Below are 19,623 nucleotides of genomic sequence, written 5' to 3'. Positions count from 1 at the left end.
TGTTTATGTTCCAGAGCAAATGACACAATAAGAGTAGTTCAAGTCTCCACCTTTTTATCCGAAATCTCAAGAATTCCAGAGATTTAAACTACCCTCTGATAAATATTCTCCTGCTGACCACTCCTTCATACAGGCAAATACAAAGCCCTAGTTAGAGGGGGTAGTTTCAGTTGGAATCTTTAAAACATTTCCGAAGCAGAGCTACCGGAGTAGGCTTTGGAGATTAAGGAAGCACAGATTTAACCAACTCCTTTGAATCTCCAAAGCTCCCAGCTTCCTATGCATCCCATAATGATCATTAATAAGGGTAGCATTACCTTTGTGCGTATCCAACTCTTGCTGATTCAGGGTGATCCAGTCTACTCCCATGTTCTTCCAGTAACACCCAAAACATTGTCAAGTCCCTGCGTAAGGGTGTTCTAAAGAAGTAATGGCTGACCACAAAGACTGCAATGTGACCACCTGAACCACTGGTGTACTGGTGGATGACGCCCCCCCCCACCCCTTACCTCCGGGAATACACTGAGGTCCAGTGCTGACTCGAGGGCCTTCCTGGAAGAGGATTTATTTATTTTAAGTTCTTTTAATATACCGATGCTCAAGACCATATCTTATTGTACCGGTTTACAATAAACTAGAGGGGGGTAAACCAAATTAACACGGAAAGCGAAAGTTACATTATAACAGGGAATGTAGAACAAGGCCGTTAGAAGAAAAGGAATAGATTAACAATTTCTAACTGGAGAGCAGTGCAGGTAAGCAGAGAGCAATTGCTTACATGGTAAAATTATATACAGTTTACATAGTGGAGTCGATTTGACAAGTTATATGCAAGAGCAGTTCTAGCATAACAGTTCCTTTGTGAGGCGGAAAGAGGACACAACCAAGGGGTATTGGTCTGTGTGGGTTACCATAAGACTTCTTTCATGGATATGCTTGGGCTGTCTCTCTCTGCCACTCTCCTCCACTCTCTGCATCAACCACAGTGGGCTCCAAGGAACTCCTTCCCTCATCCTCCAAGCCCGGGAGCAAAGAGATAACTGGCCATGCAGCTCCCCCACCAGGTGCAGACTACTGATCCACTTCATCCTGCTGCTCCATTGGCCCAGAAGCTCCCAAAATCACCGGGGCAATGCAAGATCCGGGAGGGGGGGGGGGGGGGGGAAATCAGTGAAGCCTCAGCTTCAGTACAGTCAGATGCTCCCGGATCAAGCCTGGTCATCAAGACAGACTCCAGACCCATAAGGCACAACCCCGGGATAGTTGATTGAGTCATCTATAGGGGAAATACAGATTCAGGGGGGATAAACCTTAACTTGTCCCTTGCGTTTCACCATTGTGGAAAAAAATGTAAAATAAAGGAGCATTCCCAATAACTGTGTGCAAGGTTCAGAGCCATCCTGCATCCCCCACCCATTCTGTAAAAATATTTCCTTCGATCTATTCCCCCTCCCTTTCATGCCAGGATCCCTCAATCCACAGCCTCCTTTTCTTTGAAAGAGGACCATCTCCTGCACATTGATACCTTGGGAGTATTTCAATGTCTCCACCATATCTTAAACATTTTAAACATGTATATTGTATTTCTTTGTTTAACCCCATATATTCATTTCCAAGTTATTCTTCCTGTTCTCTGTAAGACATTTGCTTGTCACTGTTATTGTTATTGTTCAAAATGTAAACCGAATTGATCAGTAATTCTGTTATTGGAAAGTCGGTATAGAAAAGTTCTAAATAAATAAATAAATAAATATCTCCCCTATCCTGCTTTTCCTTTACAGTGTACACGTTTAGATCTTTAGCTCTATCCCCATACAAATAAGACCAGTGGCCATTTTTGTAGCCTCCCTCTGGACTGACTCCATCCAGTTTATATCCTTCTGAAGGTGCAATCTCCAGAACTGTACACAGTATTCAAAATTACATCTCATTAGGGACTTACACAGCGGCAATGTTACCTTTTTTTTTTTTTTTTTTTATTGCTGACCATTCCTTTCCCTATGCACCCAAGCATCCTTCTGCCTTTGCTGTTGCCTTATCCATAAGAACATAAGAACATGCCATACTGGGTCAGACCAAGGGTCCATCAAGCCCAGCATCCTGTTTCCAACAGTGGCCAATCCAAGCCATAAGAACCTGGCAAGTACCCAAAAACTAAGTCTATTCCATGTTACCGTTGCTGGTAATAGCAGTGGCTATTTTCTAAGTGAACTTAATTAATAGCAGGTAATGGACTTCTCCTCCAAGAACTTATCCAATCCTTTTTTAAACACAGCTACACTAACTGCACTAACCACATCCTCTGACAACAAATTCCAGAGTTTAATTGTGCGTTGAGTAAAAAAGAACTTTCTCTGATTAGTTTTAAATGTGCCCCATGCTAACTTCATGGAGTGCCCCCTAGTCTTTCTACTATCCGAAAGAGTAAATAACCGATTCACATCTACCCGTTCTAGACCTCTCATGATTTTAAACATCTCTATCATATCCCACCTCAGCCATCTCTTCTCCAAGCTGAAAAGTCCTAACCTCTTTAGTCTTTCCTCATAGGGGAGCTGTTCCATCCCCTTTAACATTTTGGTTGCCCTTCTCTGTACCTTCTCCATCGCAATTATATCTTTTTTGAGATACGGCGACCAGAATTGTACACAGTATTTAAGGGACATCACCACCTATCCCATGACTTTTTACTTTTCCTAGAAGCCTCTCATGAGGAACTTTATCAAACGCCTTCTGAAAATCCAAGTACACTACATCTACAGGTTCACCTTTATCCACATGTTTATTAACCCCTTCAAAAACGTGAAGCAGATTTGTGAGGCAAGACTTGCCCTGGGTAAAGCCATTTTATTGACTAATTTAAGATTATCAGATACGATCACCCCCCCACCCAGTCCAGCGCTTGTAATGTGCTTAGAAGAATTTCACTTTTTCCACTTAGCGCCCAGCAAGCTGTTGAATCTGTTGCCAGAGGATGGACTCAAGGTGATTAGCATAGTGGGATCTAAAAGAGATTTGGAAAAGTTCCTGGAGGAAAAGTCCACGGCACATTACTAGCCAGGCAGACTAAAGAAAGCTATTGCTATCCCTGGGAGTGAGTAAGAGGAATTAGATCTACTTTCTAGGATCTGACAGGTGCTTGAAACTTGGACTGGCCACTGTCGGAGACAGGATGCCGGGCTCGACAGATCTCGGTATGATCCAGTGCGGCAATTCGCAAGTTCTTATAATGTATCACAGCCCAAATGCATGACCCTGCATTTTTTTAACATTCAATCTTAGCTGCCAGACTTTAAACCCTTTCAAGTTTCGCTAGATCCCGCCTCATGTTTTCTACACGTTCCCGGCTGTTGCAGATTTTGGAATCACCCACAAAAAGACAAAAAAAAAACTTTCCTGAAAGTTTTCCGCAATATCACGTATGAAAATGTTGCAGAATTGGTCCAAGGACCTATCCCTACATAATACCAGTAGTAATACCTCTCTCCTCAAAGTGAACGCCCATTTACCACCACACTTTGTCACCTCCCACGCAACAGGTTTCTAGCCCAGTCAGTCACTTTAAAGCCCATACGCAGAGTGTTCAGTATATTTATAAATCACCTATGTGCAACCTTACTGAAATCCAAGTACACTACATCTAATGCTCTCCTCTGATCCAATTCTATAGACACCCAGTTAAAGAAATTAGTCCAATTTGTCTAACAAGACCTACTTCTGGTAAAGCCATGCTGCCTTGGAGCTTGTACTCCATTAGATTCCAGAAGCTGCATTATCCTCTGTTTTAGCAGCAATTCCATTCATTTACTCATCAGCAAGGTCAGGCTAATGGGCCTGTAGTTTCCAGCCTCCTCCTTACTTCCACTTTTGTAAACAGGAATCACATCCACCTGTCCAGTTCTCCGGAACTACTCCTGTTTCTAATGCAGCACTGAAAAGGTCAAACCAGCAGAGCTGCCAGACCTTCTCTAAGATCCCTTAAAACCCATGTATGAAACCCATACAGCCTCATCACTTTAGCTATTTTTAGTTTAACCAGCTCCTCACCAAATTTTCAGAAAATCTTCTGAGGTTTACTTGTCATAATGCCTCTGTATTGCTCCATGGTGAGAACCCACCTTGAATACTGTGTACAATTCTGGTCACCGCATCTCAAAAAAGATATAATTGCGATGGAGAAGGTAGAGAGAAGGGTATCCAAAATGATAAAGGGGATGGAACAGCTCCCCTATGAGGAAAGGCTGAAGAGATTAGGACTGATCAGCTTGGAGACAAGATGGCTGAGGGGGGATATGACAGAGATGTTTAAGATCATGAGAGGTCTTGAACAAATAGAAGTGAATCTGTTATTTACACTTTCGGATAATAGAAGGACTAGGGGGCATTCCATGAAGTTAGCAAATAGCACATTTAAGACTAATCGGAGAAAATTCTTTTTCACTCAACGCACAATTAAGCTCTGGAATTTGTTGCCAGAGGATGTGGTTAGTGCAATTAGTGTAGCTGGGTTCAAAAAAGGTTTGGATAAGTTCTTGGAGGAGAAGTCCATTAACTGCTATTAATCAAGTTTACTTATGTAATAGCCACTGCTATTAATTGCATCAGTAGCATGGGATCTTCTTAGTGTTTGGGTAATTGCCAAGTTCTTGTGGCCTGGTTTGGCCTCTGTTGGAAACAGGAAGCCTGGCTTGATGGACCCTTGGTCTGACCCAGCATGGCAATTTCTTATGTTCTCATTTGTGTCCATTTTCGGCCGTCCTACTCCTGGCCTTCTTACTTTGTATTTGCAAAATGAAAAAGCACATCTGATACATGTTGCCGCTATTAAGGTACAGATACACAAATTACTTTATTATACTATAAAATTACCCATTCAGAAAGTTCTGAGTGAGGAAACTTCTGTGTGTCATAATTAAGATCAATAAGTACGAACTTGCTAGATATCCTTTGGATAGGACAAATTTGTCTGGCCAAATCCCTGAGAGGATCTTTCTTTGATAGGCCCTAAGATTTGGAATACTCTCCCTGAAGAACTGAGATATGAAACATATACTAAGAACTAATCAGAAGCAGTTGAAAACAGTGTTATTTAAAAAGCTTTAGGTGCACTTGGATAATAGAAGGACTAGGGGGCACTCCATGAAGTTAGCATGTGGCACATTTAAAACTAATCGGAGAAAGTTCTTTTTCACTCAATGCACAATTAAGAACATAAGAACATATGAATCCACATAAGAGTCCCCCTGTTCTCTTAGGAATCAGGAAGTACCTGGAGTTAAATCCCCACCCTCTTTGCCCTGGTGGTACAGGCTCGATTGCTCTAGCTGTTAAGAGGGAGGAGAGCTCTGCTTGCAGCACTTCCTGATGTGCTATTGGCCTTCCATTCGGGCATGGAGGACAATTTGGCGGGACATCCAAAAGATTTAATTGGGACCCCTGGCTGACGATGGACAAGACCCACTGGTCCAAGATTACACTGTGCCACTAGTTTGCAAAGAACCACAGCCTCCCTGCGACCGGTGGGTCCGTCGTCCCGCGTACAGGCAGCTGGTTGTTGCTCCGTACAGCCCAATCAAAAACTATGTTCCTGGAGTTGACTGAGCAGCTGGGGCTTTTGAACTCTCTGTCTGGGACGGCCGTGGGAGCTCTGATGGTGTGGAGGGATCAAGGAGGCGGAGGATAGTACTTCCTTGGACGAAAGACTTCCTTTGCCCCATCTCAATATCCTCCTGGATGAGGAGGACGGGTCCGATGTGCCAGCAGAGAGCTATTGGAGATTTTCATGGTGATCCCGGCACTGGGCCACAGCATCCCTCACTTTTTCTCCGGCACGTCTGCAAGTCATTTCTGTACCTCAGGTCGGAAATCAGAGCCCTCAGCCAAGACATTCTGCAGGTGCCGATTCCCACTGCAGAGACTCTTGATGTCGTCTCGAAAACAACATAGGTCGTACAGACCTCATGTTTTCTGCACTCCTGACCCTTGTGCACTAGCGACATGAATGTGTCTTGCTACTGTTGGGGCAACTGCTCAACCACCTCTTGCACCTGCTTCAGAGGCCCCGCAAGTACTGGTTCATGTAGAGCTGGTAGGCAGCGATGCAGGCAATAAGCATAGTGCCCTGGAACACCTTCCTCCCAAGAGCATCCATCGCTCTGTGGTCCTTCCCTGGTGGCACCAAGGAGTATGTCCGGGAGCATTTGGCTCTCTTGAGAGCAGATTCAATCACCACCGATTGGTGATTCAATCACCACCGATTGGGTGAGGCGGCTGACGCATATTGAATCTGGCTCCTCTGGACGAGGTAAACCCCCATCTGCCTTCTTGTTCATAGGAGGCACTGAGAGAAGGTGTTCCCGAATCCACAGCAGCAACTCCATAAGGATCTCGGGTACCACAACCGCCACAATTTCCATAGGAGGTTCCACGAACTGAAGAACCTCAAGCACTTTGATCCTGGCATCTTCTTCAGTCAAGGGTTGGAATGGGATGGCTTCCGCCATCAGTCTCACAAAACTTGCGAAGGTTAAGTCCTCAGGCAGAGACTTCCTTCACTCTTCTGGAGGAGAAGGATCTGATGGGAGACCATCAGATTCCTCTGAGGAAGACTCCGTCTGATCATACCCCCCAGAGTTCATAGGGGCCCTCATCCTCACTGCCCGTTATAGGGGATGGGACCCTAGGTGCTCAGCCTACACCCAGATGTGCAGGCACCGGTAGAATTAGACAGGGGGATACAGGCCTCTGTACCTCCACCGGCCTCGGTGGAGCTTCTTTGGAGGAGGAACCGGCGACAACCACTATATCAGTAGGGGGAGGGCCTTGGTGCCCTGCCAAGCACCGATGCCCTCCTGGGAACCGAAGCCAGCTGGGTCGGGAAAGCACCGATGAGCACATTGAGCTTTTTCAGAAGCAGTACAATACTGGCTCCAATTCCATTGATGCCACAGGCTCAAAGTCCTGCGTCGCCCGCTCCACTGCATGCTGGACCTAATGCTTCAGCTCCTCCTCGAATGTTGCTGATGCCAACATTGACTGGGAGCAAGGAGGGATGGACAGATCTTCCTTGGACCCACAAGGGCTGCTCCGCTGCATGCTGGACCTAATGCTTCAGCTCCTCCTCAAATGTTGCTGATGCCAACATTGACTGGGAGCAAAGAGGGATGGCCAGATCTTCCTCGGACCCACGAGGGGGAATCGGCGACTGGCATTAAGACTGGTGGAGACCGTCACGGACCCCGGGCATCAATGGAGGATGAACACGCCTTGCCATGGGGTCACTTCGGGGGATCACGGTAAAAGCCAGTGCATCCCCATGCCCAACACCATGCATAGACAGAAACTGGCGCTGATGCTTCTTGGTTTTCCCACGATGCTTGGCCCGGTCTTTCCCCAGCGCAGAAGTCGATGAACCCAGCGTCCCAGACCGAAGGAGATCAACAATGGTTGGTCTCTTTCACCACTATCCATCGGCGACCTTGACGGAACAGATGGCCCCACCAATGGCGATAGCATGATGTCCATCGGTGCGGCTCCAAGATCCTTCAGTGCTGATGCTGAAGCCTATAACTCGGACTTCCTCAACCCGAAGAGGTGCTCCATTTTATAGAGTCAAAGCCTGAGTCCCTTCGGGGTCATCTGGTCGCACAAGTAGCACCCCCAGACTTCATGAGATGCTCCCAGGCAGAGGATACAGACATCATGAGGATCAGTGATTAACATGGTCTTCGAGCCCTTGGACATCGACGGAAACCGGTCGTGGCCATGTCAGGTCAAAATAAAAGGGAAAAAGGGTACAGTTGATGGCGGCAGGCGTCGATAGTCAATGGACACAGAGGCACCGCCACCACGAAATCAACTGTGAAAGGAAACATACCCAATCGCTGAAAACCGTAACTAACTGGGGCACTACGAAAGGGCACCGAAAGGGACTAGCGACGGACCAAAGAAAACTTTGACATAAGATTTCCGCATCGGGTTCCATCTGATGATGTCACCCGTGTGTGAGGATTACCATTCTGCTTGTCCTTGGAGAAATTGACTATAAAAAATAAATGAATCAATAAAAAAAGAACACAAACAAAAAAAGGACCATTAAGAGGCTTGAATGACCATAAGCCTTGCTCTGAAGAGCAAACTCCTCCCGCTAGACAAAAAAACAGCCAGATCACAACTGAGAAAAAATGTGCAGGCATAGCTGCTGAATGGAGACAAGTTTGCAGCTGAAGACTTTTCCTAGACTGGGAGAAGGTAGAGATGCCCATGGTTTGATTGAAAATGTTCATTTCAAAGAGTTAATTGCTGTTTGTTTGTATGTTTATTTATTTAACAATCTTGTATTCCATCGCTTCCAAGAAAAATCCCATTTGGTGTAGACTACATGTGAACATTCTTAAAATACATAAATGTAATCCACTTAGCATGGTTGATCTAATATAGGTGGAACACAAGAAATGTTAATGAAAATGTAACCCCCGTCCCAGTCAGCTCTTGGGCCTATGCCCAAGAGCTGACACGCTGTCACACACCGTGGAAGGCCTCATGACCTCCCAAGGTTCCCGCACACCGGGTATGAGTGAGGGAGAAAGTCTGCACAAAGTTTTGTCTTTCTCTGGGACCTTTATGCACACCAGTCCAGTTGCATAAAAAAAAAAAAAAAATTCCACAGCCACCCCAAAACTGCTATTCAAAATCAAAGTCTTTACTGCAAACTGGGGGCAGGAAAAAAACAAAGTCCAAGCTAGAACAGCAGCTGTGAGCGCACCACGCTGTACACAAAGTCCAAAAGTACAGATCTCAGACTCTTTCCCACAAAGAAGATGTCCCTTCCACCCTGGGCCCTCCCAGTATGTTTTGGGGATCACAGATCTTGTTGCAAGCTCCCTCTCAAAGGAGCCTCTGAATGCTGCGTTTAGTCCGTCAACACGCCTGGATCCTCTCTATAGTCTCTGGCAAAATCCCTCCTTTCTGGGGCTCCTCAGGTGCAGGGTTTTGTTTTGGGGTTGTTGGGTTTTTTTTCACAAAACGCTTCTCTTCTGAACTCTGCGGAGACAAAGGACGTCACCCCTCCTGGGCTCTGGGACTTATCTCCCTTTTGGGGCAACTCTCCTTGCCCAAAGAGGACTTCACCTCTTCAAGTCCTGCGGAGGGGGAGAGGGGCTGCTCAAGCATCCTCCGCAAGGGGAGAAACCTCCACCCTCAGCCCCGCGCTAAGGCTGATGTTGAACTCCCTCCCCTCCCCCCCATCCACCCACCCATGTCACATAAGCACAGGAGTTTTAACACCACTCAAACCCCTCCCAACAGGGACTGAGATGCTCCACTAGCACACCTATGGCTGGATGGAGACCTCCGACTCACACTGCAGGCAAGCAGAGCCATTGAGGCCACTGCTGCCGTTCCACTAACGTGCAACCACCACGAGGTAAGGGGCAGAACTGAGCATCCCCGTCACAAAATAAAGATTCATTCGCAGAGTCGGTGCCACTGCAGGCCCAGTAACACACCGGGATCTGTCCTACCGGGATAAAGTGGGAATGCAGGAAATATACTCCCGACAGGTCAAAAACAGGGGGCATTCAAAATCATCTTTCCTACCACCTTTGCCGCCCAGCTTACGTGAATTCGGCTATCTAAACAAGAGTCTCTAATGATACACATTCACACGATGGCCAACAATATCAGGAATATGCACTGCACCGCTAAATACCCCGGTGAGAAAGGGCATCATTAGCTCTGTCTCAAAAGCCCAGAAAGGAAAAAAAAAAACCAAGGAGAGGGGGGTGCAGGGGTTGAAAAAAAAAAAAGGAAAAAATCCCCTCCCGACTTCATAGAGCTGTCACAAATATACCTACAGATCAAGCTCACCCTACTGGGAAATCACGGCCATTCTTCTATTAATAATTCTTTCCAGAATTAATAAGTCGTCACACATTAGAAGCAGCAGCTGGAGTGTTTTGAGTGATAATGAAACCTGTAACAAGCCATCTTCAGCCGTCTTTCCCAGACAATAAGGGAATTAAAATTTCAATTTAAATGCAGAGGTTTGCAACACGCTTCACTGGCAAAATTACTTCAATTAATGTGAGTGGAATACAAAGAGAGGACTCCAGGAAGGTAATGCCACAAACCAGGAATTATGTCATTAGCGCGCCGGCGTCAAGTCAACACAATGGCTGCGAAGGTCTCATTTAGACTGTACACATCACGAAGCTACAGACAACAGCATTAATCAGCCCTCCCGCCTCCAACAGGAGGGAATGCACGCGCCTTCCAGGGCCATTCAGCTGTTCACTTTGAAGAACGGAGAAAGAAGGAACATCCTTAATAAAACAAAGGGCGTTCTCTCTCTCTCTCCCTCTCTCAATGATCAAGCTGTCATTCAGCCACCTTATAAAAGGGACACACACGGTCACAACGTCTTCGTTTCATTTCCCCTGTTGCTAGAATCCCCACCGATTCCAGGCCTAAGGTTGTTGGGAAATGTTTGCGATGCCACGTCTCTTTCTAATGAAACCTCAAAACTCGCGTTTGCCAACCGCTGTCCTTCATCACCTGCTCCCACAGCTCGCCTGAGGCCTCGTATCAGAGCCATGAAGGGAATGGGAGAGGGTGCGTTTAAAGCATGGGTTTCCTTAACTCAAAAGGATCCTCCCACGTCTGCTGCCAGCAAGATTTCACAGCGCCCTCCCCAGGGTCTCAGAGGGGCTGGAAACACACAAGACACATTAGAGGAAGGATGCGGGGGGGCCCCAGGCAGCGTGGAAGTCATTTGTAAGCGCTGTCCTGGAAAGCAAAGGAGCACCCCAGTCAATAAGAAGGTAAAGGCACAGAACAAACTATCATAAAAATAAAACAGAAATGAAGTGGTAATAACTCTGCTGCGATGTCTTTCTCATCTTCCCTTAACCTCATTAAAATAAACCAATAATCTTTTATTTAGAGGAACGTATTTAGCATGCCCAGCACTGCACAACAGAGAGTAGACAGAGGCAAAAGTACATAATGTGCATGCTTCTACAAAAGGATACTACTGGTAGAAGGGAAGGCCCTGCAGGGTGACATTTTGTAGTAGTAGGTATACCGTGTAATCAGGCAGCGGTGCAGGCCAGGTCTCAGTAACCAACAGAGGAGCAAGAAGACAAGAGTGACCGCCAAAGTTATTTCACAGACACCAAAGCACACGGCCAAAGAAAAGGCAACCAGATGGCCCTAGATCTCTGGACCACACAGAAGACACAGAAAACAGCAGCATCTTCCCATCTCTAATACAGACTTCTCGAGCCAGAGAGTGCACGCTTATATTTCTCTGGCCACTCCAGGCACTGCCAGGGGACTTAGCACATTATTTGGTGACCCCCTTGCTCGATAGACTTCAGATTTCAGCAATCAAGAAGCTTCCAGGTAATCCAAGCTGCAGTTCTGTCATACTATTGGGCTGTCAAAGTAATAAGGCCGTTTAAATTTTTAATGACCAAAAAGCGAGTTTTTCCCAAAGTCAGTTGTTTGCACAATAGTTTTTAAACAGGTTGGTTGGAAGCAACGTTGAAGCTATGAATTTATGCCGAGATTAGCTTAACGCAGGCAAGTCGTAACTTCCGCTTCCTGGCAGTAATTTTACTGTGTATCCTTGTGTGTCCCCCAATGCTTAAGCAATACATCCTTTTACAAGTTAAGGTTCTCTCTCATCCTATGCAAACTCGTCAATATCCTAACCTCTGGGCATACAACCAAATGAATCGTTCCATATAACCCTGAGATTCATGTAGGAATAGCCCAAAACCCCGACAGGACCAATGAACTTGGTAGCGCTATGTCTCTTTTATAAGACTGGGGGACAGCTACCTCACTAATGTTACACTCCATGAACGCTAGCCCAGGCACGTAGAAATGGCCATTCTGTGCAGCGTGCCTCCAACACGCTTTCCCAAGGCCAGTCTGGCAACCTTCCCTACCACGGTCTGAGGACACATCTTTTGGTGACGATGGCTCCTTTGCTGGTCCGGAACACCTCTTACCCTGGTCTGAATAAATGCATTTTATCTAACGTGGTCCCTTTTTGTGGCCTTCCATAGACCACCCAAACCATGGTCTGAATAAATGCATTTTACCTTCTGGCAAACAGATAAGAGAGGGCAGGCAACCTCTCTCAGAACACACCACAAAGGTTTGTCATAAGAACTGCCATGCTGGGTCGGACCAAGGTCCATCAAGTCCAGCATCCTGTCTCCAACAGTGGCCAATCTAGGTTGCAAGTTCTTGCAGACCCCATAAAGTAGATCTAATTCCTGTTACTCACACCCAGGGATAGCAGAGGCTTTCTCTAGTCTAACAACATTTTACAGATTTCTCCTCCTGGGACTTGTCCAAACCTCTTTGAGACCCCGCCTTGCTACTCACCTCGATTACATCCTCTGGCAACCGATTCCACAACTTGCCAGTGCACAGACTGTAAAAGGACTTTCTAGGATCGATTTTAAATCAGCTGCTTTTCAGTTTCATGGAGCACCCCTTGTTTTAGTATTTATTTGAAAGGATAAATAACCGTCCTTTATTTGCCCATTCCACCCCCCTCATGATTTTATAAACTTCTGTCACATCCCATCTCGGCTGACGAGCCCTAGCCCGCGTAGCCTCTCACAGGAGCAAATGTCCCATGCCCTCAATGTTTTTTTGGCTGCGGCATCAACGTTAAACTTCCTTACGGAAGAGCTGTAGCAGGAGTTTAAAATTCCACGTTTGCCCGCTCACTTCTCAGACCATTAGCCACCTCCCCCCTCCCCCCACTGCCCCCTTTTTCTATCCCTGCGACTCCCGCCGTTAACCCCTTTTCTGTCGTTCAGATCCTGTTATCCTCCACCCATCCCCTCTTCTTTCACGCCACCCCACCCCTTCTCAGCCAGCTCTAGGAGGCAGCCCGTGCCCTGACTGGCCAGGCCTTCTAAATGCCTGCTTAAAACTGTACAGAAATATGAAACAAGGGCCTAAAAATGGAATCACTTGAAGAGAAAATATTCCCCCCTTTTCGGGGAAATGTCAGTTTGCTGAAGGGATAAGATGCTTTAAGCACTTCATCAGATCCCTGCACAGCATTAATATGTTCTGCTCTATGATTTCCCACCGTAACTGGCGAGCAAACGAAGCAAAGGATAGATTTTGTCAGGCTGATGCACTGCAGCGTTAATACAGCCGAGGAATACTAAGCAATGTTCTTTCCCTTTCGCCTTCATCACCCCAAAGGTATTAAGATCCTGTCTGTTCTAACTGCTGGACTCGAATAAAAGCAAGGAATGGAAACCCGGCTTCATTTGACAGTTAGGCTGTCCCACTAGCAGAGATAAAGAAAAAACATGTAGCGAGTCAACACGGCACCCGAAGCGAGGTGGAATGGGTTTAATTTCTGGCACAGGGGTAGGAGCAATTCCAGCCCTTCCACAGACTCCGAGCGTCCAAGGACAAGCCACTATATCCCCCTAAGCTCCCCCACGCTGCCTAACGACAAGTCCCTCATCCTCTCCACTTACGGTCGAATAGCTGGCAGACGACGGATGTGGTAATAACTTGTACATGAAAGGAGTTAGACGAATACAAATTATGATGATTACTGAAAGATACAGGACAGTGATTCTCAACCCGGTCCCTCCAGACACACCCAGCCAAGTCTGGTTTTCGGGAGATCCACAATGAATATGCATGAGATAGATATGTATTCAATAGAGGCAGTGCATGCAAACCTCTCTCATGCATATTCATTGCGGATCTCCCGAAAACCAGACTGGCCGAGTGCATCCCATGGACAGGATTGAGGCAGGCAGGCTCAGATTTAGGCACACACAATGAAGGCAACCAAATTTTGAAAGGCGCTAGAGCATTGCCATTTCTGCTGCCTTCCCGACATGCTGATGATTATTATTATTTTTTTTTTTTATTTTTTTTTAATATCCAGACTCGGGCCGCGCCAAGAAATTCAGGCGCTCACAGACCCTGCAGTGTCCTGGCCCCTCGCACGGGTTTCCATGGTAACAGGACGCCCGTACTGGGAGCCGGGCCGCCAGAGTTTGGGAACACGTGCCCCGGCTCAGAGGCCCTACACTGCCGTGCTGTCTTTATATGCCTGAAGTCTTTGGTGCGGCCCGGGGTTGGATAAAATAAAATAAAAATCATGAGCAGGCCCAGAGGTGAGGGGGAGATAAACAGAAAACAAATCTGGGCAGCGCCCCACATCCCGGATACAGAGGCTAAGGAAGAGCAGAGCAGTAACTGTTCCACGTCCAGCCACTGCTCCATCAAACTATCTGGGGCCCGTGCTCATTTAGCATTTTGGGTCAGACTTCAATGCAATTCATTTCAGATGTAGTCCAATGTAGCAGGAGGCCTCTTGGTGAAGGGGTTAGCTCTTACCAGCATGTCTGTGGCACTGAGGTAGTGCTTACTGCCCATGCACTGCTCCAGTTTCTGGGGCACTTGTTTGATGTTTTCAATCTCATCCAGCAGGTTCAGGACATGCTTGTGCTCGATACCCTCGATCCAGAGCTTCCGCAGCTCGTCCCGCTTGCAGTGCAGCAGCATCTTGCAGGAAAGCAAGTTCTCCTTCACCTGAAATCGCATTGAGAGAGACTAAATTCAGTTTCCCCAAAAAGAGCACAACCTCTGTCCTCAAACATCTAGTCTACATGCCTTGCACTTATTATTAATGATTGTATACTAATAAGTTTTAAGTAACTGGACTGAAATCCACAACATTGGCCTGAGCTCAGTAGCATCTGATGGCTAATTGGTGACCTCAGGTTGTCTCCTCTGGTCCTTGGCAGAGAGGTGTCCGCACCACCAAAGGAACACCATCAGAATCTGGAGACTAGCTTCTATGGAAAAGCTGACCCACTCTCTGTGACCAAAAGATTATAAATACCATGAAAGGGGTTTGCATTTCTTCAATTTACTGAAACAAATGGGGAATGTAGGCACTTCCTGCCAAAACTGAAAAGCTTAGCTCTCTTTTGAGACCTTCAAAGGAGGAAGTTTAAATGTTGCTTGCATGCAAGATCATCTCCTCGAGTGCTTCAGTCCAAACCTGGCCCACTCTGGTACTGTTTTGTTTTGGTTTGGTTTTTTTAATACATATTTTTATTTGATGAGGAGCTGAATACGAGCAAACTTTCTTTATACTACGCAAAGCACAACAGTGCACCTCAAATTATACCCGTCGGCCTCATTAAGCTCTCTTTAAATCGGGTACCGTTCTATGATAAGCAAGGTGGGGCTTCACCCAGAAAGACCAGGTGAGAGTTTTGAATTGGGCGCACCATACAATGGGCAGCCAGGGCAACTCAGCAAGGACCGGAAAAATATGAGTATGTCGAGAGGCACCAGACATTAGACGAGCCACAGAGTTTTGTGTATTAATTGAAGAGCATGAAGAACAGTCCCTTACAGTAAACCAGGGGTGACAAGATTAAGGATTGAACGATGGTACGAAAATCAGACCAGAGAAGGGGGCTTCAAGGGACGCAGCAAGCGATGCTTGTAATGAGAGGATTGAACCAGGGACCCAATGTGAGGCCGTAGAGACAAGGAGGAATTGATGAGAACCCCAAGGTTTCGTGCCTTCAATAGAACAGGGATAGTGTAGCCTTCAAATAAGAAGTCTGAGGGGGCACCTAAGGAAGGGGGGCAAGAAAAGAGCATAGTTTCCTTTTTCCTGTCAGTCAGTCAGTCATCCACTCCTTGATTTTTGTCCTGCAGGTTTATCCATCGCCGAGGCGACTGTTGGAAGAATGGGAATAAAACCTGGATCAGAGAGAACTGTGCACAGGGGAGCAAGGTTAAATACTGAAGAGAGCAGGGGAAAGGGAGGATCCCTGGGAATCACCTGTGCTCAGGTGGTACGATGCGGAAGAATTGCCAGTGATCACCTGGAAAGAACGATGAGAAAGAAAGGAGGTGAACCAGGAGTGAACAGTGGTGGAAATGCCCAGTGACGTCAGACGGTCCAACAAAAGGGTATAATTGAGAGTATCGAAAGCTAATGATGTGTCTAATAGAATGAGGAAATAACTGATACCAGAGTCAAAGTCCTGCCGAATATTAATGAAACTGGAACATTTCTAATGTCCAGGTGGGTGCCCACCTCAGCACCAGTGATCATCAAACGGTATGGTTTCATATCACAAAAAGGATACGGAGAAGAAGCACGAAGACCAGAGTTTTGCAGTTCAAAAAACACAGACTTTGATGAAATGGGTAAGTACCTGGAGGAAGAACTAGAAGGCTGGGAGAACAAGAGAGATGTGGAAAAACAGTGGACCAAACTAAAAGGAGCAATTACTAAGGCAACTAATCTATATGTTAGAAAAGTAAAGAAAACAAGAGAAAAATGAAACCTATCTGGTTCTCAAAGGAGGTGGCTGACAAAATAAAGGCTAAAAGAACAGCTTCAAGAAATATAAAGGATCCCAAAGGGAGGAGCACAAAGAAGAATATTTGTATCAACTGAGGGAGACAAAGAAAGTAATCAAGACAGCAAAAAGTCAAGCGGAAGAAAGGATTGCCAAAGAGGTAAAGCGAGGTGACAAAACATTTTTCAGATACATCAGAGAAAGGAGAAAAGTTCAAAGTGGTATAGTGAAATTGAAAGGTGAAAAGGATCAATGTGTGGAGAGAGACGAAGAAATGGCAGAAATATTAAACAAATACTTCACTAAAGAGGACCCTGGAGAAGGACCGTCGCTAGTTAACAAGAAACTGGAGGGGAGTGGAGTAGATGTAACTACGTTTACAAAAGAGAATGTATGGGAAGAGCTAGGAAAACTAAAAGTGGACAAAGCCATGGGGCCTGATGAGGTTCATCCCAGGATTCTGAAGGAGCTCGGAGATGTGCTGGCGGGTCCGCTGTGTGACCTGTTCAATAGATCCCTAGAAACAGGAGTTGTGCCGAGTGATTGGAGAAGAGCAGTGGTGGTCCTGCTTCACAAGAGTGGGAGCAGAGAGGAGGCTGGAAACTACAGCCCAGTTAGCCTCACCTTGGTGGTGGAAAAAAGTAATGGAGTCGCTGCTGAAAGAAAGAATAGTGAACTATCTACAGTCAGAAGGATTGCTGGACCCAAGACAGCATGGATTCACCAGGGGAAGGTCCTGTCAGACAAATCTGATTGACTTTTTTTGATTGGGTGACTAGGGAATTAGATCGAGGAAGAGCGCTCGATGTCATCTATTTGGATTTCAGCAAAACATTTGATACAGTCCCACACAGGAGGCTTGTGAATAAAAGAAGAAGCTTAGGAGTGAGTGCCGAGGGGTGGCCTGGCTTGCAACCTGGTTGACGGACAGAAGACAATGTGTGACGGTAAATGGAACTTACTCTGAAGAGAGAGTGGTGTTAAGCGGAGTGCTGCAAGGATCAGTGTTGGGACCAGTCCTGTTCAATATCTTTGTGAGTGACACTGCGGAAGGGATAGAAGGTAAAGTTTGTCTTTTTGCAGATGATACTAAGATCTGCAACAGAGTGGACACGCCGGAAGGAGTGGAGAGAATGAGATGGGATTTAAGAAAGCTGGAAGAGTGGTCGAAGATATGGCAGCTGAAATTCAATGCCAAGAAGTGCAGAGTCATGCATATGGGGTGTGGAAATCCAAAAGAACTGTATTTGATGGGGGGGGGGGGGGGGAGGGTGAAGGGCTGATGTGCATGGAGCAGGAGAGAGACCTTGATAGTGTCTAATGATCTAAAGTCGGAGAAACAATGTGACAAAGCGATAGCTAAAGCCAGAAGAATGCTGGGCTGCATAAAGAGAGGAATATCTAGTAAGAGAAAGGAAGTGATGGTCCCCTTGTACAGGGCCTTGGTGAGGCCTCACCTGGAGTACTGTGTTCAGTTCAGGAGACCGTATCTCCAAAGGGACAGAGACAGGATGGAGGCGGTCCAGAGAAGGGCGATCAAAAAGGTGGATGGTCTTCATAAAATGACTTATGAGGAAAACCTAAATATGTATACCCTAGAGGAGAGGAGAAGCAGGGGTGATATGATACAGACTTTCAGATACTTGAAAGGTTTTAATGATCCGTGGACAACAACAAACCTTTTACTTGGGAAAAAAATCAGTAGAACCAGGGGTCACAATTTGAAACTCCAGGGAGGAAGACTCAGAACCAATGTCAGGAAGCATTTCTTCATGGAGAGGGTGGTGGATGCCTGGAATGCCCTTCCGGAGAAAGTGGTGAAGACTAAAACGGTGAAGGATTTCAAAGGGGCTTGGGATAAACACTGTGGATCCATAAAGGCTAGCGGATGGGAATGAACAGAAGAGCCATGGGGGTGGTTTACTGGAATGGAAGGTACTACCTGGTGATTACTACCCTTACTCGATAAGCCTTCGCATGGTTAATGCAACTCCAACATTGCTCTTTGCTTCAACGGCAAGGGGAAATGTGGAAAAGAGGATTTGCATTCAGACAACAACCAACAAGGACTGAACTTCACAATCTGGGTAAACAAATAAGCTTGGGGGTAGCTTGCTTATTGCGGCGGTTACTACCCTAAGCCAACCAATTAAGCCTGATACATCACTTCAAATGCATATACAGCATTGCTCTCTGCTTAAACGGCAGAGGGAAATGTGGAAAAGAGGATTTACATTCAGACAACAACGATCTGTGCAGTCTGGATAAACAAGCTTCGGGGTAACTTGCTTGATGCGGCGGTTACTACCCTTAACCATTAAGCCTTATGCTCACTTTTGATGCAACTCCAACATTACTCTCTGCATCAATGGCAGGGGATGGCAGGGAATTTTAATCAAACAGTTACCAACAAGGGCCCTCAACTTGGTGGTTGGTGAAACAGATAAGTATGGGAAAATAAATGTGGGAGCTTGCTGGCAGACTGGATGGGCCGATTGGTCTTTTTCTGCCATCATTTCTATGTTTCTATGTTTAATCCCTCGACATCAACAAGATGTTAACGAGAGAAGGAAACCAATGGGAGAGCAATTGACCAACATTACTTCATCTAGCTGTCAATTCTTCACATGTCATGAGGCACGGTCTCCAGTTTGATCCTCAAGGCCCTGGGGCAGCTATGGATGTGGCAGAGGCAGCATTCATGGTGCCCGGAGGGAGGGACTCTTGGTAATCAGTAAGGGTGACCCCTAGTGGCCAGGTTTAGAGCCCATGATACGAGACTATGGAAGGAGCCCTGCTGCACAGCTCCTGAACTTCAGGACCGTTGCTGCATGGCCAGACTGGGCACAGTGGGAAGATGGGGCTATTGGAACAGTGGGAAAATCCTCATGCGGCTGTGAATGAAGGTTCATGGAACTGAGCTGGAAGAAAAATGAGAAAGGAGAAGCAATTCGCTCAAAACAACAAAAGCAAAATCTACTAACAGCTTCAGAGATGCCACGGATTGAATGGAGCATGAAGCCCTAAGACACAGTCCCCTGCACAGCATATTCATGAAACACTGCAACAGAAAAATTGTACTGACAATTAAAGTTCATTTGTATTCAAAAGAAAATCGTAACAACTGCCACAGATGTACACTGCCCGGCAGACAACTAAGCTCAATACCCAGGCCTGGCTTCTGCTTCATAGGCTGGCTGGAAATGTTGCAGAGGTGGCATTAACAGTC

General features: G+C 46.3%; 1 protein-coding gene across 1 annotated transcript in view; it reads right to left on the bottom strand.

The window, feature by feature from the left end:
• EXOC4 (exocyst complex component 4) overlaps positions 1-19,623 on the bottom strand; it is a 779,245-nt gene that overhangs the window by 714,477 nt on the left and 45,145 nt on the right. Inside the window, exon 3 of the mRNA XM_029615101.1 lies at positions 14,401-14,595. Coding sequence (XP_029470961.1) covers positions 14,401-14,595 — 195 coding nt within the window. The remainder of the gene's footprint in view (positions 1-14,400; positions 14,596-19,623) is intronic.

The sequence above is a fragment of the Rhinatrema bivittatum genome, chromosome 9 (assembly GCF_901001135.1).
Source record: "Rhinatrema bivittatum chromosome 9, aRhiBiv1.1, whole genome shotgun sequence".
Lineage (NCBI taxonomy): Eukaryota > Metazoa > Chordata > Amphibia > Gymnophiona > Rhinatrematidae > Rhinatrema > Rhinatrema bivittatum.
The sequence above is the reverse complement of the archived record's forward strand: the minus strand, read 5'-3'. Positions and strand labels throughout refer to the sequence as shown.